At 44.5% G+C, this 13225-nt stretch overlaps 1 protein-coding gene across 2 annotated transcripts; it reads right to left on the bottom strand.

The window, feature by feature from the left end:
- Positions 1–513: 513 nt before the first annotated feature.
- MFN2 (mitofusin 2) lies at positions 514–13022 on the bottom strand. Of its 2 annotated transcripts, none has more exons than XM_058039352.1 (19): positions 12965–13022; positions 11715–11869; positions 11039–11217; positions 10253–10388; positions 9757–9919; positions 9128–9252; positions 8724–8832; positions 8525–8632; positions 8019–8172; positions 7717–7784; positions 7454–7575; positions 6995–7121; positions 6720–6824; positions 6205–6307; positions 5311–5531; positions 5024–5173; positions 4598–4794; positions 4118–4252; positions 514–3464 (listed from the first exon to the last, which is right to left on the bottom strand). In XM_058039352.1, exons 3-19 carry the CDS (start codon positions 11211–11213, stop codon positions 3395–3397), a joined length of 2268 nt encoding a protein of 755 aa, XP_057895335.1. In that variant the 5' UTR covers positions 11214–11217; positions 11715–11869; positions 12965–13022; the 3' UTR covers positions 514–3394. The 2 variants fall into 2 exon arrangements, with proteins under 2 accessions (XP_057895335.1, XP_057895336.1); XM_058039353.1 differs by lacking the exon at positions 12965–13022 and adding an exon at positions 12847–12868.
- Positions 13023–13225: the final 203 nt, after the last annotated feature.

Raw genomic sequence — 13225 nt, 5'->3', positions numbered from 1 at the left:
GGAAATTGGGATAAAAAGGAGGGTGAGTCCTCCAAAAATTGGAGAGATCCCAGGGGAATGCCCCATGGCCTCTCCCTTTATTGGAATAAAGCCAAAGGACTCCTCTGTCTCCTTTTTGGACATAAACCTCTGGTGTTTGTGGATTAATTTTCCTGACATTTTGAAACCTCATCATGGGAAATCTGGCCTTCTCTAACTTGCCTGATGTAACTTACCAGCTGATGCATCAGTTTCAGGCCACCAACTCAGTAGTTGCTCACTATTATTTCCAACAATATTCTCAAGAAATCATTGATTCAATACTGACAATTTGAGTGCAACTAAAACTTCCTATCACGCAATTCAGTACCATTGGTCTCCTTGTTAATTTGCAAAGTAAGAACACAGAAAAAGGTCACAAGTGTCAAAGATGCAATTCAGTAACACAAAGCAACAAAGCTAAACATACTGATGTGAGCTGATATGCTTACACTGGGAGATTGTATCACAACATGCAGGACACAGCAGGAGAAATGTTTTTCCAATTAATTTTTATTTTGGTTTCCATTGTTTACAGCACTGTTACAGGACTAACTCATGCAAATTTATCACCTTAAATACAGCAGAGAAAACTCACTGGTAAGAGTATTTCGAAGAGCTCCATCAACATAATACAACAGGAAAAGTAAGTAGCAGCAATAAGATAAAAGTGCATTTAGCTGACCTTCTTTAAATGGGAGTTTGGGGAAGACTGTTTCTAGAATTACCTGTTTTAAGGAATAGTTTAGCATTCTTTATGAAAATCAGAAGAGAACAAACTCATGATAGTGTTCATTCCTCCACCACTCTCAGTTAAAGAAGTACAGCTGTAATTTGTTTCAGAGGAATCCAGCCTGTAGGCCTGTCTGTTAAAAGTTTGATTCTCGATCACTTGGGCTTCCAGGACAAGGTTACACTCACACACGTTAGCAGTTTTGCTTCTGAAAAAGTTCAAGTGGTTCTTTCCCCCATTCTGTAGGTCAGGCTTCACCTCTGCACTGAGAATGCCAACAGCACCTGGGTCTAAGCAGCATCACACACACAGCAGCAAAACACTGGGTTCTAGGAAGCCATCAGTCTCTTTTCCCTTCACAGATAAGACACTGGCTTAAAGATCAGCTCATTTATCAGATTTCCCCTGAAGGCCTGAAGAGATAACACTACCTCGTCAAAATAAAGCAGTCACGAGCTGCTAAGTAGTAGAACATCACCTCTGCCTTGACCTGGAATTGACAATGTCCTTGTGTATGGAGGACTCAATAGAACAGAACATGGCTGTGCATGTGACAGCTTGAGAGACCAAAGATTCAAATTTATTCAACCAAGACCTGCAGCAGAGTAAGACTAGATGATTCCACTTACTCCAATATGCTTCACCACAAGCTCAGAGTACCCACTGCCAAAAGCAAGGAGTTGAATTTCTTTCTTGCTCGTTCTCAGATTTTATCAAATCTATGTTCCCATCCTGGTGGATACCTGAGGAACTCAGTCAAGGTAAAAAAACCTTCTGATAGAAATTCTGAGCTTTTCAGTTTGAGCTGGAGTCAAAGCTTTCTACTGGAAGGGAAAGGTTTGTTTCCTTTCTGCATTCTAGGGATGTCTCACTGCCAGCTCCTACACAATCAAGATACCTCAAGTCTTTCTATAAATCTCAGTACAGCCTTACCTAAGAAGTACTTACTGACATTTCACTATTTTTACTCCCTCAAGCATCAGGCAGCTTCTTTCTGGAAGTTCCATGATATGAAAAACATGTGACTTACCACATGCACATATATTCATACCTGAGCATTAATGAGAAATCCTAATGCCATTTTCAAGGGGAAAAGTCTCTTTGTCAGTATGAAGAACATCCCACTGCTCAGTAGTTCAGAATTCAGCTGGGACCTGCTCAAGGACAGCCCATATTCTGTGTGTGTGTGATGCTGAAGAGATACAGGTTGTCCCTAACCTCAGGACTACAGGATCTGATTCTGGATTCCTCGGATATTTTGTAGGTAACAGAAAGATTATAACCAACACATGGCAAAATACTGACCTACAAGGAGAGAAAGAAGCTTGGAGTAGAGGAACTTAATCCTACTCAAGCTCCTAAAGTCAGCCAGAATTTCTTCTCTGCCCATTTCTACTGGAAGAGACTCAAGTCCTTACAATTCCCAATTATTATATTCCCAATGCATCAGAGCAAAACTCAACAATTAATTTCATGTATTTGCAAATAAAGAATGTATTTTAAAAACTAATTTGCTTTAAGCCATTCTTGCCCTGACATGAACCACAAGAGCCACAACTCCCCCCACCCCAGAGGAGCTGTACTTGCCAGCATGTTCTGATACTTTTAACAGAAGGTAAAAATACCAAATCCTATTGCTGCCCAGACTGTACATCCTGTGGGAACTCTACATGAAGCAACATCTCTTCCAGCGTGTCATCCACATGCTGTTCTTGTGGCCAAACAGTGGTAATGGAATTCCACAGGCCTGCTTCCAGAAAGACAGCTGTGCTTTTCTAAAAAAAACCCCACATTCCTCAACTGAGCTCATCATGCAATGCTTTACATTGTGTCAACTGGCTTCTCTTTCCTAGTTTTCTTCTTCAACAAGCTGCCAAATTATCAGCACTATTTCCTTCACAGGAACTAGCTCTGTCTTTGCAAACTATTTGTCCATGATGGGGAGTGGGCCAGACTGTGTTATTAGAGCTCTTAAGAGGAAGAAACTAACTCCAAATTCACTAAGCTTACCAAACAAAATCTTAATCCCTCCTGCTCCAGAGGAGAACTGGGTTTTGTTCACAGGTTTAAGCATCCTGAGAGCAAAAAACCTTTCTATGCAGTGACACTGTGATTTTGTTATGCTTTAGAATAAGGGAATGTTAACCTCAGACAAGCCTGTGTGGGCTATAAATGCTTTGTGAAACCACCACCATGTCTGTGTGTGTGGGATGTGTTTAATCAAACAGCTGCTTGTCACACATATGTCAACCTGGGGCTTCAAAAGTTCTGTCTTTATGGAGTCATTTGTTTTACTTCATAAAGATGGGTCAGAATAACTTTTAACCTGATAAACATTTGCTTGATTGCTTTAAATTTGTTTAAAGCAAAATAAAGTACAGTAAAAGCCCCCTGTAAATGTATAAAGCACACACTCCTCCTGAAGTAGCCTGGTCTCACAAGGAAAAAGAAGAGTTATTAACAGGTAGTGTTTGGAGGTGGGACACAGAACAGGGAAGCAGAATCCTACTGTTCACACAGCAACTGGAAACACAGCAATTTGCTCTTGCTCATTCCCTTTAGGGAATTCCATCACCCACCATGTTCTCTGCAGTAATTAAGAGAGCACTGAAGGGAAACTGTTGGTTTTCTCTTTTGCTCACACTATCTGCTTTGCTGCAGGTACTGATGTGTGAACATGTTGAGCTCGCTGTCAAGCCAGCCTGCTTTGTTCCTGCAAGGACAGAAAGTTTTGTTAGATGAATGAAACAGTGAAGGAAGTCTTTCTGATTTCTCAAGCCTGTCAGAAAGAACTGCAACAAGAATAAATACACAGCAAGGCATGGAGTGCCAGAGGTTCATCCAAAAGGCTGCTGCCATTCCTTTGCAGGTCAAGAATGCTTGCCTGGTGTCAGCCCCTAAGCTTTGAGGTTTAAACAGAGATTTTGGACACAACTTCACATTGGTCTTACTGGGCAGGCAAGGAATGTTTGAAAAAGTCTTCCCAACATCCTCTGCAGGGTAAAGAAAGCAGCAGAAAACTGAGTACAAAGGTGAAGGCAAGACTTTTTGCATCATTTTATAAGGACCTGAAGGAGCTTGTAGGAGTGGAAGACTGTATGGTTTCATAAATGGGAAGGAACTGTAATTCCAAAAAAAATTAAAAACAGGAAGAAAAAGGTGCTTTGTGGGACAGAAGCTTTAAATGACTGTCAACAGTCCATAGGAAAGTACCTAGTGAAAGGGAACAGGACTTGGTAGGGAAAAGTGCTGACACCTGCACATCAAGTGCTATGACTAAGACAGAATGAACTCTAAGCCACAGCTCATATGAACATCCTGGGGCAATCACATGAAAAACATTTATATGGAATAATCAAATCTCACCTGAGCAGTTTTGCTTTGCTCTGCAGTGAATCCAAAACTTCTATTTTTTTATTCATGGCAGAAATTTCTTGCTCCAGATTGTCCCGTGTGACATCCACTTGCTGACACAAATGAGCAAACGTTCCAGCAAGCTCTCTATGAAACAAGAAGAGTTGTGTATAATGGAAAGTAAGAGCAAGCAGCACATTCAAGGAATAAATCCCTTTGATGTACAGGGATGGTGGTATCGTGATTCAGACACTCATCTTTCCACTTCTGCACAATATGTCAGAGCATTTTGATTTGAGACATGGAAGTATATTAAGACTAATGCCTAACAGCACCCAAACACTACATAATCAAAATAAAGTAATATTATTTTAAAACATGTGTCATTACATTTCTGAAAATCTGGAATTCAGCATGAATAGAAGGAACAGCACTAAAAAACCCCAAACAGCAGAATTTCCATGAGGTGTTAGCTGAATAGAGGGAACTCACTGCTGGACTTGGTGGCTGCAGTTGGAGCCTGTGTAGCTGACAATGAGCTGCAGTTTCTCCCCAGCATATTCCACAAACTGCCTCTTGAAAGCTCTCTCCTTGGCTTTGGTGGTCCAGGTGAGGCGCTCGTACACATAGAGCAGCCCATAAAGGCCAAAAGAGAGAGCAATCAGTCTCCAACCCACAGCCTTCCAGACCTAAAGAAGCACAAGGATAAACAAATTACACAATATTACTGATATTCACTCCCAACAATGGTGCAGACAGCATTGCAAAATCAGCTCACTGTACTCAAGTGGAAGATAAAGGAGAAAACAGAAAATCTTTCTGTCAATAGCAAATATCTACAGGATTTGGCAGTGCAAGTGCTTTTTACATCAGTGCTCCAAGTTAGGTTATAAAATACCACCCAGAATGCACACATACCACACCACCAACCACGATGATCCCCATGGAAGTCCGGGAAGTTAAAGAGGCCAGCCCAGTCACCATGGACACCATGAGTTCCTCCTGGGTCATAGAGCCCTGAGGCAAAGGAGGCAGACTGGGATTTGCTGGTGTTAAAGGGCGCTGAACCTGATTAGAAAAGCAGGGACAAAACAAAATCAAAGAAGAGAATGAAAGGAGGTGAACTGCTGCTCTTCCCACCAAAGGAACTTCAGCAGCCATTGAAATAATGAATATCTACCCCAGTCACTCAGTGAGGTATCTACCTGGTCATTATAGCCCATCAAGGCCCGACGACCATTCTTTGGTCCCAAAAATCTGTTCACCAGCATTGTCCATCCCAGAGAGAAATGGAATTCTATGTCCTCCTGGAAGTCAGCACAGAGCTTGTCACAGTTCAGGTCATAGCTGAGCCTGAAGCACTGCCTGGGAATTAACAGGTCTATCTGGCCCCGCACAGACACTGGGAGGAGGGGTTTTAAACCATCTACACAAAGAGAAAACAAAAACATGCAAAAAACAGCTCATGAGTTCACAAGAATTGACTGGTCTTGTACTCTATAATCAAGGTGCTTATGGCTTGTTTCATCCTCTACACTCAGTTTTCTTAGTATGTTAAATTTTATATGCCAAGCATGTTACAAAGTAAGAGATACATCATCAATTACTATTCAATTCTTGGTTCTTCAGACCAACCAGAAGGAAATCTTTCTATGAACCTTTCAAAATCCTTATAGGCAGCTGGTGAAGTTTACAGATTAGCAAGACCTTGGAAAACAAAATCTGAAATCCAGTACTTTAGGCACCATGGTCCCATATTCAGACAGGCACCTAGTTCCAAGTAATTTGTATTTCATTAGGATTTGGTATGAGAATCTCCCAAATTTCACCAGTTCCATTGTAATGAGCATTACATTGTCATGCCACCCAATGTCATGAGGATTACACTGTGACTGTACATATTCATTAGGAAATCACTGCCTAAGCTCAGACACAGAACTAGTCACTCCACACAACAGCATTACTCATCAAGATGGAAACTAAGATGGTGTCAGCTGCACGTCAGCCACTGGATTAATGAGAAACCCAGAACATGTACCTAGGTATTTCAAAATGCAATTCAAGGGAAGAGAAAGGGCAGTAGTGCCTGTGGAACTGACCTATCATTTCTTGCTGCACTGTCTGCAGGGAAGTTGTGATAGCACTGGAGCAACGATCTGACATGTTACGGCCCAGGCCTTCCTCGATGTGTTTATGCAGCTCCTAACAAACAAAGAAAGGGTTAAGATTAAATTGTTAAGATTAAAATAAACATAGCTAAGATGCAGACTGAAGGTGCTAGAGCTTGCTAGTTAAAAAAGACCCTCCCAAAACAGAAGCACACAATCTGTCTGCCCAGTTTTTTAACATTAATATCATACCTCTCCCCATTTTTCAGTGAAAGGGATGAAAAGGCAAATTTTAAAAAATCTCACATAGACTCTAGTTCAGGAAAAGTTCTGTTCAACCTATATAATATCATATATAACATGTATCAATTTATTACAGAGATTATTAAAAAACTAAATCTTTAACTCATATCCTAGCTGGAAGATTGAAATGCCTAACAATGAGCTGGCATAATTACTCACAGCTAAAAAAGGTCTCTTAAATTGCTTAAGCAGACATCACTTACAGTCTTGTACACTTTAAGAACTACTTGAGATGGGTGGAAATCTGCTTGGTATTCATCTACCAACACTGAGAGCCGTCTGATTTCTTCTGCCATTGCATTTGACACCTAAAGACACAGCACAGGAGAGAAAATGGAGCTTCTGAAAGCTTTTCTCCTCTTCCCATATGTAACTCCCACATTTTTAGTGCTTCAAAGCTTTGTCAGCACTGTGCATTTTCCTCACCATGCTTGCAGCTGTTTCACACAATCAGTTTTCTGCAGACACTCCTCCTTACCTGCCTCTCCACCTCTTCAGTGATTTGTTTGATCTTCCTCTTGTAGTCTTGAGTAAGGAGCTCCAGCTGTTTGTCAATGAAACCCAGACGATCCTGACGGTCCTCTCGCATTTCCAGACAGTAAACTCTGGTGAAAAAAAAAAAACCTGTCCATCAAAATGCCAAATAAATGCAGTTTTGATCTATAAATATATTTGAATTCCAGAAATAAGACAGATTTTCCTGCCCAGTAACAAAACATGTCAATATCTGCAACATATTACACAGTCATGGATGGCACAGGACAAAAATAAGGTCTTTTCTCAATACTTCATCATTCACTAGAAGCAACACCACCAATACAAGTCCTTCCTGCTCTCAAACATGCTGGATTCTGGTGTGCATTTCAGAAATTCATGTTCCCTTACATTTCTCCCAGAATACAAACTGCAGTTATGCAAGCACCAGCAGAGTTCTCACCGCTGTTCCTGGGCAGCAACGTGCACGGAGTCCATGATGAGACGAACATCTTCCGCAATCTGCTTCGCTCTCACCGTGTGCTGCTCGAATTTTGTTTTCACTGCTGACTGTGAGATACATTCCTGTACACAAAAAGCAGCCCATGATTAGCAGATACTAACACAATTTCTCCTTCCTGTACAATCTATTTCCAAAATATGTCCCCACAAGTGCCAGTTTTTCAGGAGTAAAATCTAACCAAAATGTTGGCACATAATACTCACCTCAAACCTTCTCTCGAAGCTTTGAAATTCAAGCATTCTTACTTGAAATCCATCTGCCAATGCTCCACCTGAGAGAAGGAATGCACAAAACAACCACTTAAATCTTGAGAAAGCAATCAGATGTTGGACATCAAGAAATGCTCTTGCTTTACACTGAAGCCAATGTAAAAGTGCTAAGTCACCCCTTCTGTTGCGATTGCCTTATTAATAATTTGGCCTACCCCAATTTCATGCATTTTTTGAAACAAGATACTATTTTCATCTCTGTAAGTCAATGGAAAGTTTCTGCTAGTTTTCCTCACCTCCTTCTGGCATCCCTTGAGCCCTCTGAATCCTGGCATTGAGCACCTCTTTTGCAGACACAAAGAAAATCCGATCCCCTGCCTGGGCTCGGTCCACCACACCCAGCTCATCCACCAGGAAACTGGTGCAGCGCTCCATGTGCTGCCGGCGCACCTGAGTACAGCCAGGAGAGACCACACGTGCAGTTAAATCCACATTATCCATCTCTTAAAGGTTACCCCAATGCCCTCTGCTGGTCTAAGCTACCAAAGAAGCATTGAAGAAAAAAAAAAAAAAAACAAAACTGTTATTTTATGGAATTTTCCAGAGGTTTTCTAAAGTGTTTTAACTTTTGCGAGACTCTTGGTTTCCTGCTCAGGAATATCAAGGGTCATGTCCTCATTACTAGTCTATGTTCCCTTGAGTCTCCACGCTAAGGTGATAATGATTGTATCCCCAAGGACCAGAGTCAAAACAGACTCCATAACATCCATGCAAAGAGAAGTAGTTTAAACACATCACAAACCTCCTCCATGTATTCTGGTTCTGAGGCAGATGCATCCCAACGATTATTTAAAATAAATATATTGGGTCGAGACAGACGCTCATTCACCTTGTGAAAGAACTGCTTCTCCTAAGGAAAATGAAATAAAACCTCTTTAAATTAATATGTCAAATATTTTTAACCTATAGCCAAATTCATTGAACAGGGGACTAGCACATACAGTTTGCATCAATGTTGATTCAGAATTTGCCACCAGAACAAACACATCGGCATCAAGACAGAATTTGTCAATCCAGCTGTCCAACTCGGTGGTTACATCAATGCCAGGGCTGGAAATACAGAGAAATGAGATATTACTGTGCTGTGAATACAGCAAAACCAGAATTTAAAAAGTCAGTAAGAGCTTTTCAAAGCATTAATTTCCCATGCCTGAGCTACACTACCCTGAGGTGACAGAGTACAGGCTAAAAGGAAGTCATGACCAAGAAAATTGCACTGTTAATTACAGCAAGGAACTTTGGTCACTGTCTTAGATTAGAACCCTTGAGGTTTGTTAAATATATTTGAAAACATTTCCATAATTAGCCTGTGATAAGCAGGAAAGGAAAGAAAGCTATTTCTCACCTGTCCATCAGCACCAGGTCATCCTTTAAGAGGGAACACTTGGAATTGGGCCACATTACACTGACCAGGCTGCCAGCATTCAGATGTTCATCCTGGTGAAGGGCATGAGCCAGCTGGTTCACAGTCTAGGAAGAGATGAAATAACATTTCCTGTTTGCCAAGACCCACTAACACAGTTATCTCCCTTCAGGGCCATTCACAGACAATATGAGATAAAGCCCAAGTTCAAATTATTTTCTCTCTGGAAGGTTTTCCATATAAAACCTTCTTGAGTGTCCTAGAAAAAAGGCAACTGCTAGTGAGAATTTATGAGAGATTTTTCCTGTCAGGAAAGGATATTGAGGAATTACCAGGAAGTCTGTGATTCTGTGAGTTATACAAAGCTCAGAACTTCCTGAGTCATTGTCCCCTGCTTACTGTCTTTATCAGTAATAAAGACATGTCATCTCTTCCATAAAATGAGCAAGTCCCCATTCTGCAACTTGCTTCTTACATCTAACAAAGACTCATTCTTCATCTCCACTCCTTTAATGATTAAAATCCTTAACTGTGACTATTTTTTTCCCCTTTCCTCTTCTCACATTTCTGAAGAGCTCTTATCCTTAACCTTATGTTTAAGGAGATTGTACCTTTACACTCTTCTTTTCCTCTGAACCTTCAGTCAGCAGGAAAGCCTCATGTCCATCTGTCCCTTCCACACGCAAGAAGCAATTAGTGGTGTGTCCAATTCCTGAAGGGAGCACCTTGTCCCACAGCATGGCATTTATCACAGTGCTCTTCCCATTGCTTGTCCTGCAGTCACATTAAGCACAGGGTTTCAGGCTTCCAAGAGCCAGGTGAGCTCATTTTGATGTTGCAAAAGCAAGTTCTTTACAGCCAAGTTGTAACAATTTAGGTGCCAGAGGCAACCTGCAAAAAGACTTTTTTATTTCCCTATTTAAAAAATTCTTCAAATTGAAGAATTATGTGATACAATACTTGTTTCCAATTTACAAGAGCACCTATATCAGGGACATTACAAGCAAAAGCTAAAGCATCAGTGTTTATACAAATATTTTTTACTGGCTACAATACTCAAATGCTTTACTGAATGGGGAGCATAGGCAACAAAAGCTTGTGACTCACCTCCCAAAAAAAGCAACTTTCATGTGTCGTCTTGCCAACACTTCACTGATACCACTGACTTTTGACAGGTAGCCTTTGACTTCCAGTACCTGCTCTTCTGTGGTGACAGGATCAAGCTCTGCATTCTTGTGTGTCTCTAAAATCAAAATAGATCATGTCTCTGAATGCCATCTGGGTCAGACTGGGTGAAATCCCTCTCTGTGATGGTACCACTTAACATTTATCTATGTCCCACAGCTTGCATGGGTGTTCCTGACACAGGCAATGACACCCCAAAGCAATTTTACAGTAGCATTTATCAAACTGACTCTTTTTTGCATCTCATAACTGTTCATGGCCTTGAACAGAACAGCCTAGAGTGCAAAGAGGCCAGCACCCTTAGAGGTAAAATCTGTCTGTGCCTTAAGCTGTTAAAGCCAATTACTGGTGTTTGTTACATGTCAGTGGCAATGATGTGTCCAGGCAAGAATAGTGAAAGGATTACAGGCAAAAAATACCTACTGGGGTTGTGTAATTAATTAAAAATCTCCCAAACATAAAAACCAAGCACAGCTCCCTAACTAGCTCAGTTTCTTAGCATGCACCTGAACTTGAACTCCACCCAAATCCAACAAAATAATTTTTGCTTTTTCTTCCAAACATGAATGCACAAACAGACATGCATGTATAAATAAACACAGATTTAGCAGTGCTGTTTAACTGACTGAGGGGGCTGGTGTGTGTTTTGGGGAAATAACAAGTAGGCAGAGCTTTGTCACACACTCACAGTCCAAGAACTCAAATTACCTTCTAGGAATGAGGAGCTCTCGTTGATGTATGCAGCCAACTGTTCAAAGATACCATTGATTTTCTTCTTTGCAGTGACAAAATGTTTAAGTGGAGAAGCATTTACCTCAGCCATGTGTCTTTTATCCTTCTTCACTGCAACTATTGAGTTGGAACGAGTAAACAGCAGGGACATTGCGCTACAGGGAAAATCCAGCAAAGAGCAGTGTCACCAAGTGCCACCACCTGTCCAAAGAGTGACAGGACAAAGGGGAAAGGCTTTCCATGTACAGAGGGCAGGGTTAGGTGGGATATTGGGGAGAAATTCCTCCCTGTGAGGATGGTGAGCCCCTGGCAGAGGTTTCACAGAGAGGCTGTGGCTGCCCCATCCCTGGAAGTGCTCAAGGCCAGGCTGGACAGGACTTGATCCACCCTGTCTGGCAGAAGATGCCCCTGCCCACAGCAGCAGGTGGAACTGGATAATCTTTAAGGTCCCTTCCAACTCAAACCATTCCACGACTCTGTGATGCAACCAAGCATCTTTACAAGAACTAGATAAATATGCATTTTAAGGACTATCTTCTGTCTTTCATAAAGAAATTGTTCCACTTCATCAGGAAAAGAAACCCAAAACTCTTTCTTTCTCCCTTCCAATAAACAGACTCGCAGCGATCACTCCTCCCCATCCTCTGCTTACTTTCAGGGTGAGTTACGTTTTCACAAGTCACACATGGCCAGCCCGAGGCCCTCACGAAGACAAACGGCAGCAGCTTTCCCTGCCTTCTCCCTCGCCCCGGCCGCACTCGGTCCCGCAGCTCCTTCAGCGACGCCGAGTCCAGCCGGTCTCCACCCCTGTGGCAGAGTGACCGACGATGACGGACAGAGGCCACCGAGCTCCGCCATCCCGGTGTGCACGGAGAATGTCCCCGGCTCTGCTCCCCCGCCAGCCCTGTGTACCCAGAGAATGGCCCCGGCTCCATTCCCTCACCATCCCGGTGTGCCCCAGGGATGCTCTGGGCTCTGCTGCTCCGCCATCGCGGTGCCCGGAAAGTGTCCCCGGTTCTGCTCCCCCGCCATCCCGGTGTGCCCGGAAAGTGTCCCTGGTTCTGCTCCCCTGCCATCCCTGTGTGCCTGGAGAATGCCCCCGGTTCTGCTCCCCCGCCATCCCGGTGTGCCCGGAAAGTGTCCCCAATTCTGCTCCCCCGCCATCCCGGTGTGCCTGGAGAATGTCCCTGGTTCTGCTCCCCCGCCATCCCGGTGTGCCTGGAGAATGTCCCTGGTTCTGCTCCCCCGCCATCCCGGTGTGCCTGGAGAATGCCCCTGGCTCTGTTCCCCTGCCAGCCCTGTGTGCCTGGAGAATGTCCCTGGTTCTGCTCCCCCGCCATCCCGGTGTGCCTGGAGAATGTCCCTGGTTCTGCTCCCCCGCCATCCCAGTGTGCCTGGAGAATGTCCCCGGCTCCATTCCCTCACTATCCCGGTGTGCCTCAGGCATGCTCTGGGCCCTGCTCCCCCGCCATCCCGGTGCCCGGAGAATGCCCCGGCTCTGCTCCCCCGCCAGCCCGGTGTGCCTGGAGAACGTCCCTGGTTCTGCTCCCCCGCCATCCCTCTGTGCCTCAGGGATGCCTCCGGCTCCATTCCCTCACCATCCCGATGTGCCTCAGGGATGCTCAGGGCCCTGCTCCCCCGCCATCCCGGTGCCCGCAGAGTGTGCTGGGTTGACGCCCCGGCCGGACGCCGCCTCCCCTCAGCCCTCAGGGGCGGGAGAAACGGGCGGGAAGCGCCCGCCTCGCACCCCCTCAGGACCCTGCCCCAGCGGGTCCGACACTCACCCGTCCCTGCCCTTATCCCTGTCCCTATCCCTGCTTCTCCAGAGACGGCCCTCGGAGAGTCTGGGCCGGCCTGGAGCAGCTGTCGGGTCCCCTCGGTCCGGCCCCGCCCGTGGCTCACCTTCACCGCCTCTCCCGCACGGCCGCCATGTCACCCCGCGGCGCCGTCGCCCGGGCGGTGCGGGGAGGGGTTTGCGTCATCGCGGCGCGCCGGGCGCGGGGCACGCTGGGAGTTGTAGTTCCCGCCCTGATGGCGGGCGGCGGCCCGGGCCCAGCTGAGGAACAGAGCCCACAGACCGGGAAAGGGTCACGGGAAAGGTTTAATGAGAGAACCCGTGCTCAAACCGTACAGCTCGTTATCGCCACCACCGAACCGGCCCGA

The sequence above is a fragment of the Melospiza georgiana genome, chromosome 22 (genome assembly GCF_028018845.1).
Source record: "Melospiza georgiana isolate bMelGeo1 chromosome 22, bMelGeo1.pri, whole genome shotgun sequence".
Classification (NCBI taxonomy): Eukaryota; Metazoa; Chordata; class Aves; order Passeriformes; family Passerellidae; genus Melospiza; species Melospiza georgiana.
This window is presented reverse-complemented; position numbering and strand designations above follow the sequence as displayed.